Genomic DNA, 25,366 nt, shown 5'->3' with positions numbered 1-25,366 from the left:
GAATGCAAGAAGCTTCGCAAGAAGGTTCCCATGCGCATGGAATATAAAACCAAAATTTACTGATGCCAGAAGGTTCGCAAGAAGTTTGTAGCCAACCGATAGATGCAGTTCTTGCACTCGAGATCCTGTGTTGAACACTCATCCATCACCAAATATGAATTGTAGGTTTCCTATTATCACTTGTAAAGAAGCCTTTTTAGTTAAAGTAGTTCATAAAATTGGTAAAACTCCTTACTGTATCACTCATCCATTCCCCATCATAAACAATTTTGATCATTCCATGAAAAACTCGTTAAGGAAGGGATTGTTTGATAAAAATACCCTTAAAAAGGTAGTTACGTGGTCTTTCACGTGGCAATTTGACGAAGATATTGACAAATTTTTCATCAAATGACCAAAATAATTAACAGCGAATAAACTCATGGATCACTTTTATCGATTTTCACTATTAGAGAGTAAAATAAGGAGTCTTAATAATCTCAGTCCATTTTAGCTGAAAGAATCTGCAACGAAAGAGATCCTTTTCGTGTTACTTTTGCCGTTTATATGATTAGCCAGTGGAATGCAAAATCATGCGGTTATTGGTAGGCACAAAGTAAAGCTATTGTGATCGTTGCCACCATAATCCATAAGATAGCGACCTCCATAGTCTCCCCACCTTAATTTGTCACAACGCTTTATTCCACGAAAAGATTAACCAAATCTCTTTTTAGCTAATATTCTGGTAGATAAAATCATAAAAAGGTAAGATTACGAGGGAGGTATAAATGCGCTCGAATTGGTACAAACGACACGTGGACACCGGTGGCGGACAGGTAAATATTGCCGGTGGAGACATTAAGGTAACGATATCCTCGCTAAATAGTCACGAGAATATTACAGCAGTCCTCAAACACGTCTAACGTGGTTGTTACTTTCAAACAACATTTATCTGTGGTTTTCAGCTGTTAGCATTCCAAAATTACTCCTGAAGTTCTCAAAATTCGACCTCGGTTGTTCAACCAACCAAATTTCCGTGTACCTCCAGATGTGCGCAAGAACAGCGAAGAAGGTAAAAAAGCAAAGAAAGAGGCAAGGGCGGTAAGGGTGTTTTCTACTTTCCATTAGAATTAGCATGCTTATGGAAAGGCCAGAGATTTACCAGGCGCTCAAGCACCGCCGCACTTTTTGAGAAATAGCCCGAGAATCCTGCTGGAGTCGACGGTGGAGGAAAATCTTCCGCTGGCATAGCAAATGAGCGTATCATTGTCTCCATTTTATCTAATGTTAGATATGATCCCACCTCTTGCAACCTCTCTGGACCCATGACCGGTAGTGTGTGCTCTTGACGCAAGAACGAAGCCTTACTGTCATTGCTCTGCCAAGCACAAGATGAAACACAGCTTAATTTGTTGAACAAGCAAACATAACTCACCTAGTTGATTTCATATTCCGCGATAATTGGTTTTCCTATTTTCTCCTTTTAAGAAATGCGTTTTGATTCATTTGGTGATAACAGTTTTTCTATAATTTCAATTGTATTACCTCCAATGGTGATAGATCTGCACCACGGCTAAAGGTCAATTCCACGCGAAATCTTTTCGTATCTTCTAGAGCTACCTGCGATTTCAGTTTCAAAAATACTTTGGTATCATAAACGTATATGGGGGCCGTGTAACACTAGCTCTGAAAATTGACTGTCACACTAAAACTACTTGTGTTACACTACCTAGTTACTTACCGCCGTGTCCTCGAACATCCTCAGAACTATATAACTCATGTAGTCAAGCTCCTTAGTATTGTATAAACGCTCCAAAGCGCTATGGCAAAGAAGGCCTTCCTCTCCTTGAAGAGACTCATCCAAGTTACAGTAACGGAGAACATTCATGAGAGAGTGGATATGAGATTCCTGTCGTTCCAAAAATTTAATCAACTTACACGAATTACGTTCAAACATAAAACAGTACATAAAAGTATGTACTCACTGATGTAAAGTACAGGCGCGTTCGCACATGCCGTTCAGGCGTTCTGACATTTGCATACCTAACAAGGTAATGAAAATTTATTAATATAAATAAATTAGAATAATCCGTACTAGAAGGGAAGAGGGGGGAAGTGAGGTTCTCTCATGTTACTTTGGATCCAAACGATATTGCGTCTCTTTATCATCGTCCTCATCCTGATCGATTGATATCTCGCTGGTTGTACTGGATCTTCTCACATCTTCATTCTTATTGTAAAGCTTTGGTATATCACTCATGCTAGATTTTCTATCATCGCTCTTAACATGAAGCTTGGCGTGGTTCTCCTTATCTTCCTTTTCAGTATTGGTTGGCTTTGAATGTTCATCCTGATCACTCTTTGGTTCAGCAGCAACACTGATGGCTTCTTCGCGAGTATTCCTCAGGTCAATCATTATCTTACCCAACAAACGACGAGCAATCTGAAAGAAAAGGACAATAATATAGCATATTGATAGGGAGTAAAATACAATTTGATGTTGAGGAAAATAAAATGCATACAAAGAGCAGTGTACAAGAAGCAATAGACCAACCGAGAAATCAGGAGAATGCATATAAAATATCTACTGCTCTAATTAAGGATATTTCTGACATAAGGAGTAATATGAAAGGGGCATGCTGAAGGAAATGCTACCTTTGAACCAATCTTGAGCTTCTGTGTTGGATTAATGCCATACTCATTTGGGATGACTCCATCTGCAAGTAACTGCAATTACCATTCCACAGAGGAGTCAGTCTAATTTTGATGAAAGACTCATAAGGAAAGGATAATTTAGAGGTCGTTTGGATGTGCTTTTAAAATGATTGAAAGCGCTTTAGGTGAAAATGTTTTTGGAAACAATCCTTAATAAAATTGCTAGTAAATCCTGAAAAAGCACTTAAAGTGCTTCATAACTGGTGCTTTTTGTAGAAAGCACTTTAAGTGCTTTTGAAACCCAAAAGCATTTTTTCTGAAAGTGTTTTCAGTCATTTTAAAAGCACATCCAAACGAGCCCATAATCTCCTTAAAGCAGTAAGGCTAGATGCTCGAAAGCAGAATTATGAAGAGTCCGGCAGCCACATTTTGCTATATAATAAAAGCGTTCCCGGATCATGATTATGTCTTTACCTGAGCAACTTTGAACAGCTCATCCAGACCTTCTAGATTAAGATGTGCATTATGCAGGAGATCGTATCTGTCAAGTAATCACAAATAATCACACATAGGCAGCAGCTGATTGCATAAATTTGGTACATAATCTAAAAGAGAAGAAAACTGACAACTTACTTGCACGAGTCATAAACGTCTGGAATTTGTGTTATGTCGAATCGTCTGCCAGTAAAACCAATGTCATTGCCAACAAAACTGTGAGTCTACCCATATTAAACTGTCCTATTTAAGAAATAAAATCTTATTTTGAGCCACAATTATATTATTACATAAGTATTAGGTAATTGTCAAATATATTTGAAAAGAACATAAGAGTTGAAATATAAAAAATTTTAAGAGTTTGATGTCCCAAAAGATGTTTCATGACTTCAAAACATCCGTTGCATCTTCTACGCCTAGTGTGGCAAAGAATTTGAATAAATGAAACAATAATCAAATTGAAATAAATATTAAAAAAAAAGAAGATGTGCTAGAACTTACTCTTTTCGTTCACTGTACAAGTCCCTTACAAGCTTTCTCCATCGAGCATACATCAAGAGGAATCCCTCACTACCGCATGGTAATCCAGCAGCAATACGATCAACATCAATGTTAGTCTTACCAAGGGCCCTTGCTTGGTCATAAGGAAGTATTACATCATATGAGCCTGTCTTTGTAAGTTCCTCATCTTCATCCTTGGCTAGCAGTCTTACTTGTTCGGTGACCTTCTTAGTCAATTTTACCTATTCATTGGATACAAAACATTAAGGTTAAAAACGATTATTTGGAAAGCTTTAAAATGGAACTGTTGCAACTTGACAATAACCGTTAATTGATTGTTAGAATAAGCACACGAAAATAGAATTCATTGCAAGTACTATATCATGCACTATAACTGCATCAGCTGGTCTTCTCACCCTGATTTTTTTGAGAATCCATGAGAAGATCACAACAGAATGAGCTATTTATTATTATGATGTGTCAAACTGAAGTGATGCATGCAGCCAAGGCCCTTACCATACCTCGATCAATTTGATCAGGCAATCACAATCAATTCTCACTATTCAACTCATTGAGAATATTAAAAGAAATAATAAATTAGTCCTTGACAAGACGAAAAACCAAAATTTTACCGTCCCTTGCGGGCTTGGGTGTTCCCTCTGGTCAAGAATTTGAGTCTCATATTTGAAATTGTCATAACTCATAAAGTCCACATTAGCATGCTACTAAATGACGAGTAACAGACTCGATTGAGGACCAACAAAACTGTAGGTAAGGAAACAGAAGCCAATTACCAATTTAGGTAGAAGTTGAGAAGCATTTGAAGGCAGACCACTTCCATCAGCCATCCAAGGAGGTGCTGCACTGTTATTACCCGTCTTTAAACCAGAAGTAATAATCTCATTCAACCTAGCCTGCAGGGGAAGTGTGTGGAAAAGGGAATCACATAATCAGATAATTGTTGAAGAAGAAGCATTCTCAATTATGGGCTAAATTAACCTGTGAAAATGATAGACAAACCTTTGCTTCATCCATCTCGACACTTGCATTATCAAGTCCATCCAACATAGAAGAGTCCTTGCTAACAAGGGAAACCTTAAGAAAGGGAATAAATTCAGTCATGCACCTCGACTTCCTAAAGCAGTCACTATAATGTAAAGAAAACTACAGACCAGGATTGGTGTTAGCTGCCCTTCAAGATCAAGTAGGCCTTTAGCAAAAGCAGCTGCAGACATCTGTAAACAAATACGTTGTAAATAATGTAACTCATCAATGATGAAAATTCAGGGGTTAATTATCATAACAATTCACTCCATTTAAATAGAGATCAAATAAGACAAGAAGAAAATGGGAGCAATATATAAAAACTACATAAACCCACGAGCACTAACGAGGCAATACCTGCACACGGCCCTCATCGGAGCTGTAGATTTTAAGATCATGACGATAGGTGCTATGGAGGCGAAGCAGGCCGGTACCTTCACCTGCAATTGTGGACAAATTCATTATGAGAAGTACCCAAAGAAAATAATTCTGTAACGAAGTAGCACTGTGAGCAACCTTGTAGAGGCAAAGCTGACTATATCTTTGGAAGAAAATAATAAAATCCAAATCTTCAACATATATGTTCATAAACAGGGAAACAAGTATAATACTAGAAGAAAAAAAAAAGAAAAAGAACTGTGACTATTACCTGGATACATATTATTCCGAAAATATCTACCCAGCTCCTCAGCCTACAAACAAGTAAAAGAAGAAAAGAATAACACTATGATTTTAGGACAATGACGGCTCTTAAATTACAATCTAGGAGCACATAAACAAAACAAAAATGAATCAATACCTGCTTTCTTCCAGCATGTGTAAGGACACCCCCGTATTTAAGAACCATCAAAGCTTCAACTGGGCGTTCTTCCTCACCTTCACCATTACTTTTTGCCACCTTAACCCACTTTAGTGGCTTTAGTTGAACCTTCCTATAAATGCCAGAGAAATGGCCCCCCTTGATAAAATAAGCATGAAAATAGCACATGATTATAACCACAAGGCAATAAAACACTGTATCAAAACAATTCCAAAGTAAATGAAAATATAAATGTGTGCGCATTTCTTTATATGACAGTGATCCAGCAAAATTAGCTTCATTTAGCACATCTTTTCTGACCAATTTTGGGTATCGATAATTAACTTAGATGATACAAAGTTATCTTATAAAAGAAATCCAGATTGCTTTATGAAAAGAATGTTACAGTACAGAAAAAGTGAGCATTCCCCTGATAGTTCGTGGAAGTAGTAAAAGATTTAGATTAGAAATCATTTCACTTTCTGTTCAGAATTGCATGAAAAAATGAGCCATATAATACAGACAGATAAGCAATAAACTCATTAAAATTATACTACATGAACCTCTAAAGCACAGAGAGGAATTACAACTGAATATATTAAAAGCAGAAATTCCAAATAAAATAGATACCTCCTCAAGCACTGCTTTAACTTGACGAAGTTTTTCAGCATGTTCAATGTCTTCCGCCTCACTATCACTTTCTCGACCTGGTCTAGAAAATGTAAAAGAGTCCTCATTAATTAAGAACCCTCACCGATGCAATCATATGAAAACCAGCTAGTAGATATCATTAGTGTTTCCTGTTATGACTTTAAACATGAATTTCAAAGAAATGGAAAAAAGGTAGAAGGTGAGTTTGATATGAATTGAATGCATCAACCATTATTTGTTAACTAAAATAAGAAGAAATTTTAGTCTTAAAATACATACCTGGTACGAGGTACTAGCATTCGTGTGGCATCTAATAAATCTTGCAATTGGACAGCACTTTTCAATTTTGTCTGCAAAATGAGAGCCAATACTAATGGTCAGTCTATACAATATGTTGGTCAAAATAAATTACAAGGTCTAAAAGGCAAAATCAATCACCTCGGATCTAGGTCGTCCACCATTGTACTTAAGCATCAAGTTTAGCAGCTTTTCCTCAGTAACCTTCAGCTTTACCTTCTGCTTGGGAGTTCTGTCACCACTGCCAAAGAAAAACAGAGATGAGAAGAGAAAGCAAGCAAATCAACTACAGGTAAAAAATAAAAAAAAAAATCTGAGAGAAATAGACATACTGACGAATAATAGCAATAACACAACGTAGCTCCTCCGATTGCCCAAATCTGCCAATGATTCCACTTCCTTGACGAGTTAGTCCCTCAGTAGGTTGGCTTGGTTCATTGACTTTCCACGGTAATGTTGGTGGAATTGCAGAAGAAAGATGAGGGGCCTTGGCATCTAAAAATATCTTCCTAAGCACACAAGCAGTATCATCATAATACCTGTATTGCAAAGTAACATCAATTATTTTGTGACCATAGGAAAAACCAGATTTAGAGCACCTTCATGATTAATCAAATAACTATGAAGAAATTAGCAACCATTACTTGTGAGAATTTTTTACGAAACTCCATCCATTTACGTCACAAACATAGGAGCGTCCCTCACAGCGCAAAAGGTCAAACCCACAAACCTGCAAAAAATTAGAAGAATTAATATGAACCCAAAGTAAAAATAGTTAATAAGAAAATCATATGGATAGAAATTAATTATATGCATGTGTCTAGCACTGAACCATCTCAGCAAAGCTGAACTTTATCCAATGAATACTTATGTAACATTACACTAAAAACACAACATAAAAGAGTTCTATTGCATATATCGAACCAGCTGACATGAGATTGGAAGGTAATGTTTAAATGTAATTAAGGAAAATGCTCGTGGCAGCAGATATATTTTAGTTTTTTCAAATTTTCAAAATACAATTTTAAAAAGGATCAACAAATAACACAAATATATCCCAATACATGCGAGTTTAATGAAGGTATCAGTACCTTCACAGTATCAGCAGACAAACTTACTTACTGGCACACGAGAGATTATTAAAGCAACATCAAACCAATTACTGCAATTAATAATTAGCCTTATAACATCCAGATACCACATTTGAATTACATACCGCTTGCCTAAATGCAATACAGACCTCCCTTGCCATTTGCTTCTCAGTAGGTGTCAGTAAAACAGGATACCTCACCTGTCAAACGAATTAACAAGCAAACATCACTCTTTCAACCCTCATTCGGCAATAGCAATGTATCCATTCACCCCAGTATTTCCTGCTTGCAGCATGCTATGTGCTTTACCATAAACAAACCTCGCCCAGACACCATCTACGTTAAGGATTGGCGTGACATCATTGGTTGAACCCGCATTATAATAACTTTCATTCTAAATATCTAAAGAGCTATAAACATTGGTATTCCCAAGAAACATGGAAAATTTCCTCACTGGAAATAGAGAATTAACAAGATTACAAGAAATTGGATATCAGAAATGCAGACAAGAGAGATACAGAGAGAAGAATCAGCCGAACAAGAAGATCAACCATACATATCTTACATACAGTACTTACTTCCTTGCCATCAGGATTTCTCATGACAACACCATCAACAACAGGAGACTTCCTTGCCTCAGCATGTGCATATTCAGGTCCCACTGTATACACCTGTATTATTTAACAAGAAGAGAAAAAAATTATTTATTAATACAACCAAGTTAGAAGAAAATAATGGCCTTGAACAGTGAATATGCACAGATAGAACTGTGTAAGTAGTCTCTATTAAAATTTGAACACAGCTCAAGAAAAACCCATTCCATGCTGTCAATATGATGACAGCAACTTGAAATGTTAAGGATATGTTAGATTAATGAGAAAGAATATAAGGATGCAAAATAGTAACGAGACTATTTTTCTTTTTCTTTCTCATGGTAGCACTTAAACCTGATTATCATATAAAATTAAGAACATTGAAAAATCTCAAACTCAAACCATCCAACCTTGACATCTGTTCCTCCAGTTGGCATGAATTCCTCGTATATATAAGAGCCTTCACGTCTCACTCGTCTAACCTCCGGATGGAACTCACTAGACCGGTTACCAACCTAAAATCAGTCAATGACAACATAAATTGAATGATCATGGATAATGAACATAGAAATTCCACGAATTCGTAAACAGAGTAGTCTCAAACTGGATACACTGCTAGCCACGTTTACATATCAGTGGGATGATAGCATAATTGCCCATAATTTGTTTGGCAGTCATGTTATAACTAACGACATATGAGTAGTAAGACTGAACCATCCACACCTCCTCAAAACCACACTTTCGTTTTTTATGGTCAAGGTAAAATTTGACCTTACAGAAAGTTTGGCTTGTGTGCAAGAAGAAATAAACTAGAAGCCTAGTGCAAATCAACTATCCATCAGCTATAAGACTTCCTTAAACTTTCTCGTAGATGAATTACCTTGCTTTCAAATATTTTCATATCACACATCTGAAAATACAGATGGACACAAACTCTCTTTCAGAGAAAATCATACAATATGCAGTTAAAACCTCACCTTCCTAAACAATTCCTTCATTCCTCCACCTGCCGAACTGGGATAATATATCATTATACTATGATCATCACCTTCATAAAAGCAAAAGACGAGAGTAAGTAACGTTATTCTCAATAAAACCAAAAGCAATAACAGGTGCACAATAAAAGCTTATAAAAGAAGTAATAACGGATACTCCTAACATTTTAGCTGTGAGTCTTGACTAGGTTTAAGGATTTAGCAAAAACAAGGTTCAAATAGAGGCACAGAAAGTTTATGGCCAAAACGTAATTGAACAAAAATCAGATTAGATAAAACAACTTATTAATAAATGTTGGAAACAAGTTGACCTTCAACAGGCTTCTCTACAAATGGCTTCCAGAAACGATGACCATGAACCTCAACAAAATCTTCTTCCTCAATAAAATAGTCCAGCTCTTGATACGGTACTTCTCTATTCACAAGGGCATATCTGGGAACAGGGACTCCGTGCATTTCAAGATGCTTGAATCCACCAAACTAATTCATTAGCTACTGACATTTTATTCTTATAAACATAATTATAAGAAATAATAAGAGTGAAACATTAAGTTCATGCATCAAGACTCATCCACTTTTGACTTAGTAATTCTCTACAAAATACCGTTAGTGAACATTAAGGAGTATGGAGGGGAGCGGGGGGCAGGGGGCAGGAGGATAATTGAAAACCTTAATAAGATGAAATTCATAACCATACCTCATATACCTTCCTCCGGTCATGGAGAAGGTGTTGCGGCTCCAACTCATTTACTAAAAAAGGCCTGGATAAAGGACCAGATAGAGAAATAAACAGCCGTCCCTTATCAAATATAACCGAACGGATGAATCAAATAGAATCTGTACATGAGCAACAGCGGAGCTTACTTCCTCAAAGCAGCATATGCCTCAGCCTTTTCCAAAGGATAGCCAGAGGAATGAAAGGCAATCAAGCAGTCACAAATTGGCCAGCTGACATACAGTAACAGTGCAAACAAATTAGTCACCTAAATTTTATGAACTGCAACAGTCACCAAGTTACTGAAACTATCAGCGTAAACGAACACGAACATTTCATGCCGTTTCAATCACTGCTCAAATAAAACCACGGCGCTTACATAAAATGTGCGAAACAGATACTGTTACGATAATCATTACTAAAATATACCTTTCGATTGGATCTTCAAGAATGACTCTGTCCCCAAAATGTGTGATCTACGCGAACATTCACAAACACGAAATGTATAAGATTATACCGTAAAATCGAAACTGCGTATATATTTGCAGTATAAAACGATCAACAACACTAACAGTTCCTAAAACTTTTTCGATACGTAATAATCATCGGTAAAAATGGAAAATTAGATCGAACTCGCAAACAAGAACAATTTCAACACGAAAATCCAAAGAGAAAACAAAACCAGCACCTCAAATTCGCCAAATGCTTGCAGCCTTTCGAGAATCTCCCCCATCGGCGCCGAAAACACCTGCAGAAAACGAATAAGTTCATTGTATACATACATCACTCGATACAAATACATGATTGCTTTCGAAGCGTACGCAAAAGTGAGCAAAAAGGAAACTAGAAAAGATGAACCTCGGAGCCGCATTTCACCTTCTTTTCCATCACACAAACTCCAATCTTTATCTTCTCTCCGATTTCTCTCTCCTGTTCCTCCTCCATCTCTCTCTCTCTCTCTCTCTCTAACTCTCACTTCCACAGCTCAAATCCGAAGCAGAAGCAACAGAGCTCGTTCAGCAACTCACCGCCGCTCGATCAGAGAAAGCAGATATATATACACACACACGTATACGTGTATGTATAGGTGTACGTATAGGTGTATGATAGGCGCATGCCAGCGAGTGTTGGAGATTACCACAGACGCAATACGGCGGAGTTTTAGCTCGGAGGGAAACTCGGGGCGCCGACTCGGGCGAGCGAGTCACGGGAAATAGCAGACAGAAAAGGTGATGTGCGTTAACCGCTAGAGGAGCGGAGGAGTGAGATTTTTTCGGATAAATAAAGAAAATTGAAGAAAAAGAGGAAATATTATATAAGGGATGTGTTTGGAGATAAACATTCTTGGATTCTGGAATATGCAGCTCAAAGCATGGATTGCGACGTGGAAAGGTCTACACGGATTTTGGATTTCGGATTTCCTTCCATGTGCAAAGTGTAGCTGTCCATGACCAACTCCACTCCCAAACCCATGTGGGAGAAAAAAAGGTTATCTCGGTACTACGAGGACAGAATTTCAAACTAATTATATAGTTTTATGTGAAGTTTTGTCAACAAGTATTTTAAGATAATCAAGCATTCGGATTTGGAAAGATAAATTAAGTTATAGTGCGTAATTGTTTTATTTTTTTTAATATAATGTGTAACAGTTTTTAAATATCGCAATTCTAATATTTTATGTGCAACAATAATGCAATTTCAAATCGATCATGTTTTATTCTGTAAAAACGATAAATATAAGAAGGAACGATGATTGACGTGAATTATAGCTTTAGTTTTGTTGCTTTGGACCTTGTCCTTTTGTTAAACTTTATTAAGCTTTTTGCACCGTAATTAGTACCATGATTTATTTATTTGACAAGTGGCAGGTTGGATTTGTTGAGAATCTACTTCATTTGGTTTGATTGGACCTCTAAACTGGGGGTGGATTGTTTCCCTTTCCATTTTCATACTCATCTCGTGCCGTCTTGTAATGTGTGATCACAATTAAGTTATGTCAATATTTTATATTATTTTTTTTTATAGAAATAATAAAATAAAAAGTAATAGGAATATAAAATATTGACGTAGTTTAATCGGGATCACACAAATAAAAAGGCATAAGGAGAATATGAAAATGGAAGGACGGACAATCCATCTCCCTCTAAACTTCTAGATTGACCATTTATAAAATATAAAATAATAAAATAAAATAAAATAAACTTCTAGATTGACCAACATCCATTGGGTTCTGCCATATTCCGCATATCTTCAATTTTCCCATAATTACGTATTTTAGTTTCAGATCAATAAATTAAAATTTAATCTTTTTTTAATTCATTATGATAGTCTATTCTTTTATATTATTCACTAAAGTTAGGTACTAAATTTAGTATCGTGTGAAACATGAGTCTAAAATTTGTCTTTAACCATTGGACCATACCATTCAAGAAAATTAAGGGATTGTTTGCTATTTAACTAAAAGATTTATAATCTTCAAATATAAATGTAACTAAACCACTAAGTATCATTAACTTTAAAATAAAAAATTAGATAAACAAAAAACTATAATAAATGTAACTAAACCACTAGGTGTCATTAACTTTTAAATAAAAAAATTAGGTAAATAATACCAAAAAACTCTTTAATTTAAAATTGGAGTGACTAGTCCTCCCATGGTATTCCATTATATGAAAAATACTTGGACCATACGTTAGTATCCCAGTTTGAATTGCGGGACTTGTGGCCAACCGTTTTGGGCATATTTATAAAAATATTTTTGCGACTTCAAAGTAAGATGTCGACAATTCAAAACAAGGCGCACAATCGAGGTGTTAATATACTATCAAATAACGTAACGGTGTCCGTCTTTTTACATGATATTTGTTATTTATTAAATTTTAGTCTATTGATCTACCATGGTGTCGGATCGTTTTTCTATGGACCTCTAGGTTGACCATAATGTCCGTGCTATGAAAAATCGTAAGCATGGAATATTGGATTCCAACTAACACAAAATCCACGTGGTCAAAATGTTCATGACGGCTCCAAACTCCAAGCTCAAATCTTGTACCTTCAATAATATTTAGTTGATCTTTCACTTATCATCCCAATAGTAGATTAACAATAATGTACTCCAAATCTCCAATTAAATTGAACATGGTGGGTAAAGTTAAAGTTTTATCAAAATACACAAGATCTATATAGTTTTAAGATTGTATAAGAGAAAAACTTCAATAGAGTTACCGCATGTGGATTGACTTAACTAGCAAAGTGTTTCTCAATAATCCTTTTAATCCCAAACGAAAAGTCGACTGATTTGAGACCTTGTTTTGTCTATTCACACGACTAATCAACCATTCAACCTAATTGACCATTCAGACAAATCAAAGCCACTTTTTAAGAAAAATAAAAAGGTTTCGACCAAAAAAAAGGAAGGGTGAGAAAGAAAAAGCACTTTCTAAAGTGGAAGCACCCAAATTTTGTTTGCTCGTTCACCGCAGACATGCTTGTCCATGATTCAGATCAGACTAACAACACTGTTACGTCAAAAAAAAATACAAGGGGAAATTTTCACGTCTTAATTAGGTCTTCCGGCGTCACCGACAGCATCTTCATCTGGACCATTTGTATAGTAGCTGACCGATTAAATTAGGTCAGTTTACTGGTGAAGAATAAAGTTAGTGAGATTAAAAATTTTAAATTAAATTTACAAATTATGTGATGTGTCACTAATAGAAAATAAACACATTAATCAACACTATGTAATAATTCAATTATCAACAATTACGTCATATATTTTACAAATTCGGTCGAAATTCTTGTGTGTTGTTGTGTTAAGCCCTTGCATGACGGCGTGAGTTCAAACTCCGTCGGTGGCTGACCTAACATCTAATATAACAAAATTTATTGTTTGAAAAAAAAAAAAAATCAACACTAAGTAATTCAATCATTAACAACTACGTCATATATTTTACAAAATTTGGGCGAAATTCTTGTGCGTTGTTTCCTACATTTTCAGATATGAGCAGTTGGGTACCAAGAAATTGCTTACCAAGTTTGTCAAAAGTCTCTGTGGCAAAGGTACTTAACTGCTACGGGGTGGTATGTAGGTTTCGGCCTGATGACTTTTGTGTTGCTACGGGGCTTGCGGGTTGTGCAAATTGTTGGTATATGATCCAGCCCATGATGAATGTTCTAAATTATTTTAGTAAGCAAGTGAGGTGGTTGGAACATGCTAGACAATTCTAGCAAGTTATTAAGTTGGTAGAAGAAGCAAGAAAGTACTAGCTTCCTTGGTTGCAAATGGAAAGATCTATAAGCCACAATTTTGTGGCTAGTCTAGAATTATCTGAGCTAGAGGTTTATAGAATATACTAAAAACTAAAAACTAGTTCTAGTTTGTAGAAGGAACTATAAACTAGTTGAATGCCGAGCCCTCACCTATAAATATGGGTGTGATGTTGTAGTGATGGAACCAATCAAGAAAGAAGTGAGTAGAAAAGGATCAAGTCCAAAGTTAGAGTTCCACTCCAAGAGTGAGAGTGAGAGTGTTCCACTACACATTGTGTGAGTGAACTTTGAGTGATAGAAAGTGTGTGTTATACTTTCTTGTATCCATCATGCCTTGTTTTTGGCTTGGTAAGACTACTCTTGTTGTACTCATCTTTTTCATATAGTGAAGATTGATCATTGTTTTGTGGATGTAGGCATAAATTGCCGAACCACGTAAATTTTTGGTGTCAATTTTCTACTTTACTTTATGTATTCTCTATCTTGTAGTACCGACATTCCTAACACTAATCTGGGGGCTCTTTGGCAAGGGAAGTGGATTCATGAGTATGTTAAAAACGGGAAAGAGTTGAAGTCGGACGTGTTTGCTGGGACTGCGCTCGTCGATATGTTGATTTATGTTGAATTATAAGTCTCTAGCTGATTAAGTATTAGAAATAAGATGAGTTTTAATGTGTGTATTCACTTGAGCATATCTGCCAAGTGTAAAGTTAAAAGATGTAAGGCCATGAGTGCCATGTGGTGTTTGATCCTTGTAATTAGGTTGATGAATGTCTAAGATTAAAAGTAGTGTTTTTGTGTGGTCCTAAAGCTAAGGCCATCAATTAAATGTAAAGCAGAGTGAGTGCGCATTGTGTGTGCTGTACAAAAGATTATTCCTCTGCAATACTTTTGAAAGAGAGAACAAGAAAGAAAAACTTTTTCGGTTCAGCTTCCTCTGTCTTTTGTTTCTTTGCTTCTGTTCAGCCTTCTGGAAATTAAACCCAGCTAAATCAAGTTTTATTAACAGATTTGGCTGTGGAAGCCCTTAAGGGAATGTCGAAAAGGAATGCAGTCTCGTGGGCAGCCATGATTGGAGGGTTTGCATGCCTAATGCGGACAGTTCTGGTCCTTCCGGATAGCGAATCCTCAAGGATTATGACTTCTCATTACCCGTCGGTACTTGCCCTAAATTGTTGTTGCTCAAGTGTTCTCTTCAAAGTTACGTCTGACTAAAGATGAATGATTTGACTTGATGAGATTGTTTGGGAAAAATCCTCATCACTCCGAATGAGGCAGAAAAGGGTACGTAAAATTCTTTCCTATGAACAATTACATCCTGCATATCTTATTCCATGTTATTAACCCTTTAACCCACAAGCATTTCGATGAAAAGTGTTCCAAAAATTATTCAAAATTTGAAGATAAAATCGTTGCAGGATTCGATCTTGGATAAACATGTTACCGTTGATCACCACCTGCAACAAAAGCTAGTTCCTTAGTTCTATCTATCTAATCATGGAAACATTAGGAGAGTCCATAACACGATTTCCTGATGTATCAACTCCATGAATTATATCTTGTATTTTAAATGAGATTAGAGATGAATTGGCTGCATATGTATTCTACTTACTGATCTCAGTTACGAACTTCAACCTCACATTAGGAAACATACAGTTGAAATACAATTGGCCCTGCTAAATTAGACTTGTTTTTTGTTCTCATACATCAAGAAATCGAAAATTGAATAAAGTAACTCCATCAGGCCCTGAAATAATTGAAGAACCAATTTACCCAAAAAATCTGCGAACGACATTTCCTTGCTTCTTTGCATGATGTGCTACTTCCTTTCCTATCTATACTCTAAAAATTTGAGCAGTTATGGAGCTGAATGTACAGAATATGAACAAGACGGTATCTGATGTTAACAGGTTTTGCAAATTCAGTCAAGTTCACTTCCTGCTTGTGAAGGGCAGAAGACAATCATAGTAAACCATGCACGAATATAAAACGAAAAACTAGGAATAAACATACATTTTCGTTAAAAATGTGCACGTACTATAAGAAACACACATTTATCACATTCACCGATCAGTCTCCCACGGAGGTGAAACCCACTTATAGGTTGGTTCTCTGTAAATTGCACATCCGTGAGAGAGGTGTTTAACAATGTGATCAACAAATTTAGTTACAAAATACTTTTGTTTCAGTAAGCTTTTTGGAATCGGACATATCTAACTTTTTTAGAATGATCAAGATGAAGACATGAAAACCCCTTGAAACAATTCTAACCTTCGGACAATGACAGAACTACAACGATATGCATATCATGGTTGTTTGGCGGAAGATGCAAGCGAAGGGGATATAGTTGTCCGTTCAGAGGATTGCGTGAACACACATCAATTTCCTCCAGCCCGGTTTCTTCCTTCAACTTTTGCTTCAACCCCTCTACATCACTACCCTTGAATGGGAAGGAAAACTCTTCCGATGAATCCGCAACGTCTCCTTTCTCATTAGCCACATGATAGTAGATCATTCTCCCTGCATCTTTCCTTGGCGAATCATGATCAAATGACTCGCTTGACTGCGTTCAAGAACAAACAATAAGAAGCCAAAATATAATTAAACTTGATAGTCATAGAAGTCATATTTGTTAATTAAAACAAACCTCCTGTTTGGAAGCCTTCGGCGTTCTAATGTCAATCTCAGATGAAGATGTCGGTTCTGAAGGTGCTGAAGACTCCGAAGGTAATGCATCTGGTGGTGGAGGAGGGGGTTTCGCCACTGGGTGACGTTCTGGCGATGCAACCCGAATATCTGTAACATCTACATCCCACAGAACCCAATCCTGGGATGCAGTTCTATGCGGGACATCATGGGTGACAGAGTTTCTCCAAGGCGGTACGCCCCCATTTGCGCGCAAGAACTGGCCATAGGGCGTCTTGAGCCGGACCTGGTGTCCTTCTTTTATAGGCTCCCATTCCAGGGACGAATCTAATCTCTTTGGCAGGGTTTGCAGAACTTTCTTGCCTCGCAATCCAAGACGGAATGGCAAGCTAGAGGCTGTTAAGTACTTGCCATAACAGCTTTTGAATCGTAAAGTGTTTGCATTTTCGACAAGCTCCACTGTCCATTTGGCATTCTTCACCGTGCCATCTCGATCTTGGCATACAGTCTCTTGGTCCTCGTCTGCTAACAGATATTTGTCGTGGTGGCTCCGGAAGCGTACTGCTCTGGCTCTTTTGAAAAACTCCATATGTGTACCTCTATGAAACAATAAGACCGATCAAGTACTGTGACTAAGCACATAAAAACTTCAGAGAGATCGATTGAACAAAATGTACAACGTTAATTGTCAGAATTACGAGTTTTCGCTCGTATTTTTCGTGTGAAATTTTCAAAGTGATTTGTATCCTTGAACTAAAATTGGAAATGATATGAAGCAAGTTCGCGCCTTGCGTTATGTGTTTGTGAAGGGGAAGGAATTAGAGGCAACGGTTGACAGAGGATGAGGAAATTGAGGAAACTATATATATCTGTAAATGTGAATTTACTTGGGAATTGGCTAATTTCCTAGACTTGTAATTGTGTCCTCGTTTCGTAGATTTATGCCTAGTTTTTAGGCAAATTAATTTGGGTCACAAGACTTATCCAGATTGAGCAGATCAAGAGTTGACTACGTCTAGTACTTTGCATTTGCATATCATATTAGGAAAACTATATTTTTGCGATTAAGTTTTATTAGGAATGAAATTCATAATAAAATCAATCAGCATATTGTTTTCCTCTCTTCATGTTAAAAATCAATTCTACTTTTTCGTACTCTTTTTGGAACGTGATTTCTCTTGATTAAAAAAAACAAAGCTTCAAGACCTTTGTTACTGACTTTTGCAAAAAAACTGATTTGAGAGATTTATATTGAGAGAAGCAGAGGTGAGTTCATGGGGAATTAGAATGATACAGCTACTTTATGAAGCTTTTATTTCTAGTTTGCATCTTCATATTTCATATTCCATATTGGAAGCTGTGTGCTGGCATGCTTGTTCGTGAGGATCATTGATTCGAAAGAGTTCAAGCAAGGACCGTGACCGTGTAAGGCAAGACAAAAGTATTGGGGTAAATTCTTGTTTAGAGTCTATCTTCTTGAGTCTTGTAACGGTCCATTCTTAATGGATTTCTATAGGTTTTTCCCAGTTGGGTTTTTTCCTCGTACCATTGGGTACAAAAATCCTTGTGTTCATTTACGTACTTCTGCTGCAAGATTTTATTAGTTTGATTTGAGATTGAAATTCTTGTCCAATCATATTCCGGTTATCTATTTACTCTACTTGAGGCACGATTTCAATATCCTTTTCTATTACAATGATAAATTTTTACTTTTTATCTTGAAAAAAATATTCTACAAAAAAAGTGACAAACATGTATGATTTTCTCTTGAACTACTAGCTAGAAGCTATATGTAGGGCTCCCATTAGGTTGTGCAATTGTATTGATGTTCTCTTTTTTTTTTTATACTATTATTAAGCGGAGGGTTCGAACCAAGACCATTTACAAGGATATTAAACCAAATGCGTATTGATATTCTCTTGGAACATATCGACAAAGTCTGCAACTTAGTGGGAGAACAAGAAAAACTGGGAGGTGGATTGTCTGTCCTCTCATTTCCATACTCTCTCTATGTCTTCTTGTTTGTGTGGTCACGGTTAAACTACGTTAATATTTTATATTCCTATTACTTTTTGTTTTATTATTTTTATAAAAAATAATATAAAATATTAACGTGGCTTAACCGTGATCACACATCATAGGAAGACATGAGAAGAGTATGAAAATAAGAAGGTAGACAATCCACCTCCGAAAAACTGATAGTGAATACTGATATTGCACAAAATGAGGTGGCTAAAAGGTTTATAATGAGGTGGCTAAAAAGGATATTAATATTTAAGAGGTTATTTACTGCTGACGCGCTTTATTTTGTACTAGTGCAACTAATGTTAGTGACTTTTTTCATAGGGTAATATTAGAGATACTAAATTTATAGATAAAATTTACAAACTAAATGATATGTTACCAATAGGAAGTGAGCACGTTTATCAACGTTTAAGTAATAATTCAATCATTAACTTCCATGTCATTTATTTTACAAATTTTGTCTTTAAATTTAGTCTACTTAGCATTACTCTTGTTCAAATTTCTTGTAGAGGTGCTTCTAGGTTTGATTTATTATTTTTATAAACTAAACATTTACTTGAAAGCGCTTAATCATCAATATTAGTGAGATTCTTTATCTAAAATACAATTGTACTAATGAAAAAAAAGAAAGTGCTATATCTTCTCACACACTCATTTTTACTTCTCACACACCCTTGAAATTTGTGGCCATTTATCTTTTCCAACTTATTTGATCCGATGACCGAAAATTGAGAGAGTTGTGTATCGATAGAACACATAAAAAATCTACAGTCAATTTCCGTAATATCTAATCAATTTTTGGAAAATTACTTTCAGCTAAACACAAAAACTTAGCTTCATCTTGCCCTCGCGATGAAAAATTTACAGAAAAGGTAGCACCCAATTCAAAATCCAATTAACTGGTGTAGTGCATGAGTATAAATATATAATCAGGAAATTTAGTCTAATTTGTAGAAAGAAGATCATCTGATCAATCATCATCAATGTTACAAGTAAAACCCTGATTTTCTTGCATACATATCATATGTACTAATTAATAACCCCAAAATTCCAACGTTAATTATATATGTTATGTATTTTTTTTATCCGAATCCTTGGTACGATCATTGGTTGACGAAAGTTCAACGACTTCTGGAGAGTCTGGCTGTGTTTGTGAAGATTCCGACCGCGAAACAGACCGTGGTTCTGGTTCTGTTGGATCTTGTGTTGCAGTAGTACTATAACGACTAGAACTATCATTGACATTATCAACATTCATGTGTTCTTTTTGTTGTTGTTCGCGAATCTCCACAACATCCACATCCCACAGAACCCAATTTCTCGTCGTACCTGTACGCGGATTGTCGTGCGTGATCGTGTCTTTCCACGGCGGCACGCTACACCCGCTTGCACTCAAGAATTGCCCGTTGGCCGCATTCAGCTTCCACGCGTACCCGTCTCTAACCGGCTCCCATTCCACTATTGAATCCAACGTCATTGGCATGGTTTGCAGGACTTTGTCACTTTTGATTCCGAGAAGAAAAGGCGTACTTAACGCCGTTAAGTATTTCCCAAAACAGCTCTTCAATCGCAATGCGTTTGGATTTTCGCTAATTAGCTCCACCGTCCACCACACGTTCTGCACTGTTCCGTCGCAGCCTTGCCATACCGACACTTGATCGTCGTCGGCCAATAGGTATTTGTTGTGGTGGCTTCGAAATCGTACCACCTTGGCTTTTTTGAGAAAATCCATACCGTAATTGCATGCACTGATCTGAATTCACTAAGCACAGCGTATTAATTATATGGATAATTAGGGTTATGCATGCATGCATGCATGATCGAGCAAAAGTACGTCGGGTAATTTATACCTCGAATCAAATGGGCAGAAAATTGATGATATGAAGAAGCAAATTTACGCCTTGCCCTCGTTACCGGTGTTCAATGGAAGAATCAGAAAATAAGGCGGAACAGGAAACTATAGGGGAGAGGCATACAATTAAACGGATGGTTGTGATTGAATCATGAAATTAATGAAAATTTTATATAACGCAGGTACGTATAAAGGTGAAAACACACGACCTTGTGGTAGATTGTGCAGATTTAAAATTTTGTTAAGTTGGCTGGAGAAGTCCGGGTGTACATCTTGAATTTTATTTTTTGTGCCAGTGAATCACATAATGGTGGTCAAAAGAAATTAAAATGATTGTGTGAGTTTTTCCGAAGAGCCAAAAAAATGGACTATCTTAATGAAACCACCAACTAATCCCGTTTTAAAAATAAATTTGACTAGAGAAGTTCGAATCTTCTACGTATGTATGCATAATTTGGATGAAGTTAGAGTTGAATATTACTCATATTAAAAAAACGTGTGGTGAGTATTAATCATTCAATATAGTAGAAGATAAATGTGGGGTAATTCTCTTGGCTTGTGTTGGTTCCGTACCCAACATATCCACTTCCTAAACAATTTTTTAGTATGTATTTTATCGTTGCAGTTGTCTACGGGGAGCAGACTGCGTGGATGTTACGGAGTTTATACAACTTGGTCGCCAAGTCTTTACTTTGCACTCCTAAAACGTACTCAACTTCACATGACGATCAAACTCTATTTAAATTTTACTTAAGCTATAATTTAACTTAATTAATTAGGTTGATTATGCAGACGAAAGTGATTCTAAATACTTATTTGAATGGGCAAAGAAGAAAAAAGATAAGACATTTTGAGTATTTAATTAAGACTTATAGGTCACATATGCGTAAGAAACGATATATTTTTCACCAAAGAGACTACAATTTTAAATCTTTTTGCAAGCAATAGGACTCACATATATGTACACAAATATTTAATAGTATTCGTTTTGATTATCATGATCATATTGATTTCGATTGTCATGATCATACGTATATACAGTTTAATTGATAATGCACTTATCTCATGTTTTTCAAATGTGAGACAAAAGTAATGAAGGGAGACTAGAACTTCAGACTTTTAAGTACTATAAAACTGATACGATCTACTTGTTTGTCACTCTTTACCAAAAGAAAATTAAAAGAAATAATCAAGATAATTAACTCTTTGCCAAAGGCAAGGTAAAATATGGTACAAACTGTGGATGGTGTCCACAAAAAATTTACCGAACCCTACTTGAGTTTAAGGGTTATACTTTCTTCTATCATATGCATGGAATGCCTTTATTCGGGTAATTTGTGGATGGTGTTTCTCCTTATTTTTTTATTTTATTTTTGCACATACTTAAATATCATCCAAGACATCTAGCTAGCTTTGGTTAGCTCACGTCACTACCACAACAAAGTGAAGAGGGGCACGATTTTCACACACACACACACACACATATATACATACATACATACAGTGGAAAATTACCAAACCTCCCAAGCTAACCGTGCAACTGTGTATAAATATGACTCCCGAGATACGTAAAAATCAGTTCAACGATATCTACTTTTGAATAGAGAAACGTTCAAATTTTACTTGGTCTTCTAATCCACCTCATTCTCATCAATCGCAGATCGATCAAATCTGCGTTTTGATGATCAAAACCAAGCCATAGATCGCATATTCTTATTCATTTCGATCAGTTTTCCGGCCTTATAATTCCGATCAATTTTATCTTTCCATGTTTCACTTTCTCTCCCTCTCTCCAATCAAGTTATTCAACCTAATTGATGATCATAAAAAACGTTGATGAATTTTCGTTCTACCCTGCAATGACGATAAAAGGAGGCACAAGCCAAGCCTGTGCTGCGTGCAAATACCATAGACGAAAGTGCGCTAAGGACTGCGCTCTTGCTCCACACTTCCCGGCAGATCAACCGATGATGTTTCAAAACGCCCACCGATTGTATGGCGTTTCGAACATAATGAAGATTCTAAAGAAAGTTCATCCAGAGCAAGAGGAGGAGGCTATGACATCGATCATATACGAGTCCAATATGCGTGCCAAATTTTCAGTCACCGGGTGTATGGGCATCATAAACCAATTGAATTTCCAATTACAGCAAGCCCTAGAAGAGCTTCGATACGTGAGGACACATCTTGCAATTTGCAAGGACCAATGTCAATATCGACTACCTTCTTCCTCACCGCACTACTCTTCTCCTTCACCGCAGTTGCAGCTAGGTATACCTACAAACACCGACGCAGCGACTCTGACACTTTATCAACAACATCAATATCCGTATCAATATGCTTCTGGCGCTTCTGGTGCTTCTGGTGCTTCTGGTGCCAGTGGTGGAATGTCCTGGGTGGGTAATGAGTATCTTGCAAATGGACTTAATGGGGTTTATATTGACGACAATGATAATATGGTTAAAACTCTTAGGGTTCAACATCCTTACTATAACGATAACAATGTCGAACAACTTATGGCTGTTCAGTCCAGTTTGGTTTCTTCACAAGCCTTTCCTGTTCACCAAGAAATGGACGTTCCTCATGACTATGATGACATTCCATTTGATACAATTGCTGATGATCGACAATCTTATATCGAATCTAAAGAAGGCTGTGAGTCTAGGTATGTACAATATTTAATTAATTGTCTTCTACAATTTGAGATTTAATTTACTAATTGTGCTCATTTGGAAGTGATTTTAAATTGGTGAAATTGAATCAGTGTAAGTATTTTTCAAAAGAAGCAGCACTTAAAAAGTCTTTTTCAGAATCCACTTTAAATGCTTTTGATAAATTCGATTTTGAGTTCCAAATCACTATGCGTTTTTATGTGCTTCTTGGAAGTACTTAAAGTCTTTTTCAGGATCCACTTGAATTTTTAAAAGGGATTGATTTTGAAAACATTTTCAACAAAAACACTTTTAGTAATTTTCAAAACACTTCCAAATGAGTCAATTGTCTAATTGCTGACTTGTTTAGCCTACTTAGCTACGTCAGTGTTCTTCCCTTTCTGCACCGTAGTTTAGATGATTTCATAGAAAAATATTGCTTACATAAAATAATAATGATAATTATACTGTTTAACAAATTAAATTTACTTATATGCAGTGCTGAATCATCGTTCAAGGCTACCACGCAATCGATCGAACATGTTTCACAGAATGATCTCAAGAGTGCGGCAGCATGCTTCAGTCTAACAAGTGTGAAGTAGCTATAGCTAGAAGACAACTGAAGTAATTCAAGTAATTTCAGAACGATTCAGTTCCTTAATTTTTTTTTTCATTTGTTTGCAAATTTGGTATTCAAGGCTCAACAATTTTGTTTATTTGTTTCCACGTACGCATTCATTGAATAAGAGATGTAGGCTAGCTCTTTACTCAACCATTTTTGGTGAAGATTGATATGCACTTAAAATGTTCATTGCCCTTCTATATTTCTCCTACCAAGTTCTCTCAAACACTCTGCAATTTTATCAGTGTAATGTTATTTTTTTGTTAAAATCAAAGTTGTGGCAGCAAATTTCTTCAATCTTAACGAAATTGTACCTGCAACACAAAACAAATGAGGGGTTGGCCAATGGAACTCTGATGCCTAAGTCAGTTTCTCTGGAGAGAGAGTTTAGGACCTAAGTCCGTAGCAAGAGGTATTTATAGAGTTAGGGCTGGCTATGGATATAGGATTTTGCTACACATGACAACATTTGATTGCCATTCATCTATAGGATGGATGGAGGAAGAATAATCCAAAGATATTAATTATGAGATAATATCTTGGGAATATTATCTTGGAAATATTCTTGATTGTATATGATTGGAGATCTTGCTTGTTTGAGTTGATCTTCAATTAGGAGAGTATTCAAGATAGAATTTAGTAATTAATCATATCTTTAATACCTTTGACTTTTCTTCTTATCATGGGTAGGAGAGCTTGATAGTGTCGTAGTCAATTGCTTATGTCTTCAGGGAGGTTGAAATGGATAACCTATTAAATGTAAGTTTATTATTTGATTTGCTCTCTGAAACTGGCATTTAGTTTCATTTTACCCATGAAATTTGTTTTGTCTCATTTTACCCACTAAAATTGCCATTTTCATCTCATTTAATCTCAGTTCACCTAATTTTTATCAATTTGGTCAAATATGCCTTAAATTAATATGGACATTAGTTGAGATTGAACTTAGGGACTGGACCCCGCAAGCTCAATTTCCTTTATCCTCTTTTACTTAACCCTAATAATTTTCCAACTTTTTTCGCCACAATTCACATGCGGCTGGTAAATATGTGATCAACCAAAATTCACATGTAAGTGTCACATCCCTAAGCATTTGGGCTTATCTCTGCCTACATAAAAAATGAAATGTTCATACTACCTTTTAATTTAGTGATTACTTGACGGAATGAACAAAAATGGCATGAAGACGGTAATGGCAGTTTCAGGAGGCAAAGTGAGACAAAACAAGTTTTAAGGGTAAAATGAGACTAAGTGACAATTTTAGGGGGCAAATCAATTAATAAGCTTTAAATGGAAAGGAGAATGATTTTTCATTTTGAGATGATGAATTAGACATGAAGAAAACTTCTCTTTTCTAATCCTCCCATTTTTGGAAGGATTGGAATGCATAATTTTTCTTCTAGAGTAATTGATGGCTGAAAATTCAACACTTTACCTACTTAATTATTGAACCAGATACAAATCCAACACTCTATTCACTTTA

At 36.2% G+C, this 25,366-nt stretch overlaps 4 protein-coding genes and 1 long non-coding RNA gene across 6 annotated transcripts; 2 read left to right on the top strand and 3 right to left on the bottom strand.

The window, feature by feature from the left end:
* Positions 1 to 729: 729 nt before the first annotated feature.
* LOC103928495 (inositol hexakisphosphate and diphosphoinositol-pentakisphosphate kinase VIP1) lies at positions 730 to 10,898 on the bottom strand. 2 transcript variants are annotated; one of them, XM_048578954.1, is made up of 30 exons: positions 10,674 to 10,898; positions 10,504 to 10,563; positions 10,245 to 10,291; positions 9,965 to 10,048; positions 9,798 to 9,861; positions 9,412 to 9,565; positions 9,083 to 9,153; positions 8,516 to 8,620; positions 8,091 to 8,183; positions 7,638 to 7,712; positions 7,066 to 7,151; positions 6,754 to 6,960; positions 6,563 to 6,662; positions 6,404 to 6,474; positions 6,104 to 6,185; positions 5,474 to 5,632; positions 5,324 to 5,366; positions 5,032 to 5,114; positions 4,803 to 4,865; positions 4,651 to 4,725; positions 4,425 to 4,544; positions 3,631 to 3,872; positions 3,268 to 3,312; positions 3,109 to 3,175; positions 2,635 to 2,706; positions 2,115 to 2,422; positions 1,965 to 2,022; positions 1,721 to 1,888; positions 1,525 to 1,599; positions 730 to 1,357 (listed from the first exon to the last, which is right to left on the bottom strand). In XM_048578954.1, the coding sequence occupies exons 1-30, from the start codon at positions 10,758 to 10,760 to the stop codon at positions 1,094 to 1,096; spliced, it is 3,228 nt and encodes a 1,075-aa protein (XP_048434911.1). In that variant the 5' UTR covers positions 10,761 to 10,898; the 3' UTR covers positions 730 to 1,093. The 2 variants fall into 2 exon arrangements, with proteins under 2 accessions (XP_048434911.1, XP_048434912.1); XM_048578955.1 differs by having other exon boundaries at positions 10,692 to 10,898.
* A 3,644-nt stretch (positions 10,899 to 14,542) lies between these two features.
* Positions 14,543 to 15,694, top strand: LOC125474846. The gene is made up of 2 exons (XR_007256227.1): positions 14,543 to 15,371; positions 15,506 to 15,694. It is a non-coding gene; the product is annotated as an uncharacterized LOC125474846 (long non-coding RNA).
* Positions 15,695 to 16,353: 659 nt separating this feature from the next.
* Positions 16,354 to 17,781, bottom strand: LOC103928491. Its single transcript, XM_048579351.1, has 2 exons — positions 16,735 to 17,781; positions 16,354 to 16,650 (listed from the first exon to the last, which is right to left on the bottom strand). The coding sequence occupies exons 1-2, from the start codon at positions 17,320 to 17,322 to the stop codon at positions 16,354 to 16,356; spliced, it is 885 nt and encodes a 294-aa protein (XP_048435308.1). The 5' UTR covers positions 17,323 to 17,781.
* A 2,046-nt stretch (positions 17,782 to 19,827) lies between these two features.
* Positions 19,828 to 20,490, bottom strand: LOC125475021. The gene has a single exon (XM_048579350.1). The coding sequence runs from the start codon at positions 20,488 to 20,490 to the stop codon at positions 19,828 to 19,830; it is 663 nt and encodes a 220-aa protein (XP_048435307.1).
* A 1,937-nt stretch (positions 20,491 to 22,427) lies between these two features.
* LOC103928492 (protein ASYMMETRIC LEAVES 2-like) lies at positions 22,428 to 23,863 on the top strand. The gene is made up of 2 exons (XM_009337537.3): positions 22,428 to 23,275; positions 23,761 to 23,863. Exons 1-2 carry the CDS (start codon positions 22,428 to 22,430, stop codon positions 23,861 to 23,863), a joined length of 951 nt encoding a protein of 316 aa, XP_009335812.2.
* Positions 23,864 to 25,366: the final 1,503 nt, after the last annotated feature.

The sequence above is a fragment of a genome, unplaced genomic scaffold (assembly GCF_019419815.1).
Source record: "Pyrus x bretschneideri cultivar Hongxiangsu unplaced genomic scaffold, Pyrus_bretschneideri_v1 Contig13, whole genome shotgun sequence".
In the NCBI taxonomy this organism is placed as follows: Eukaryota; Viridiplantae; Streptophyta; class Magnoliopsida; order Rosales; family Rosaceae; genus Pyrus; species Pyrus x bretschneideri.
Note: the sequence above shows the minus strand (reverse complement) of the source record. Positions and strands in the feature narration are given on the sequence as shown.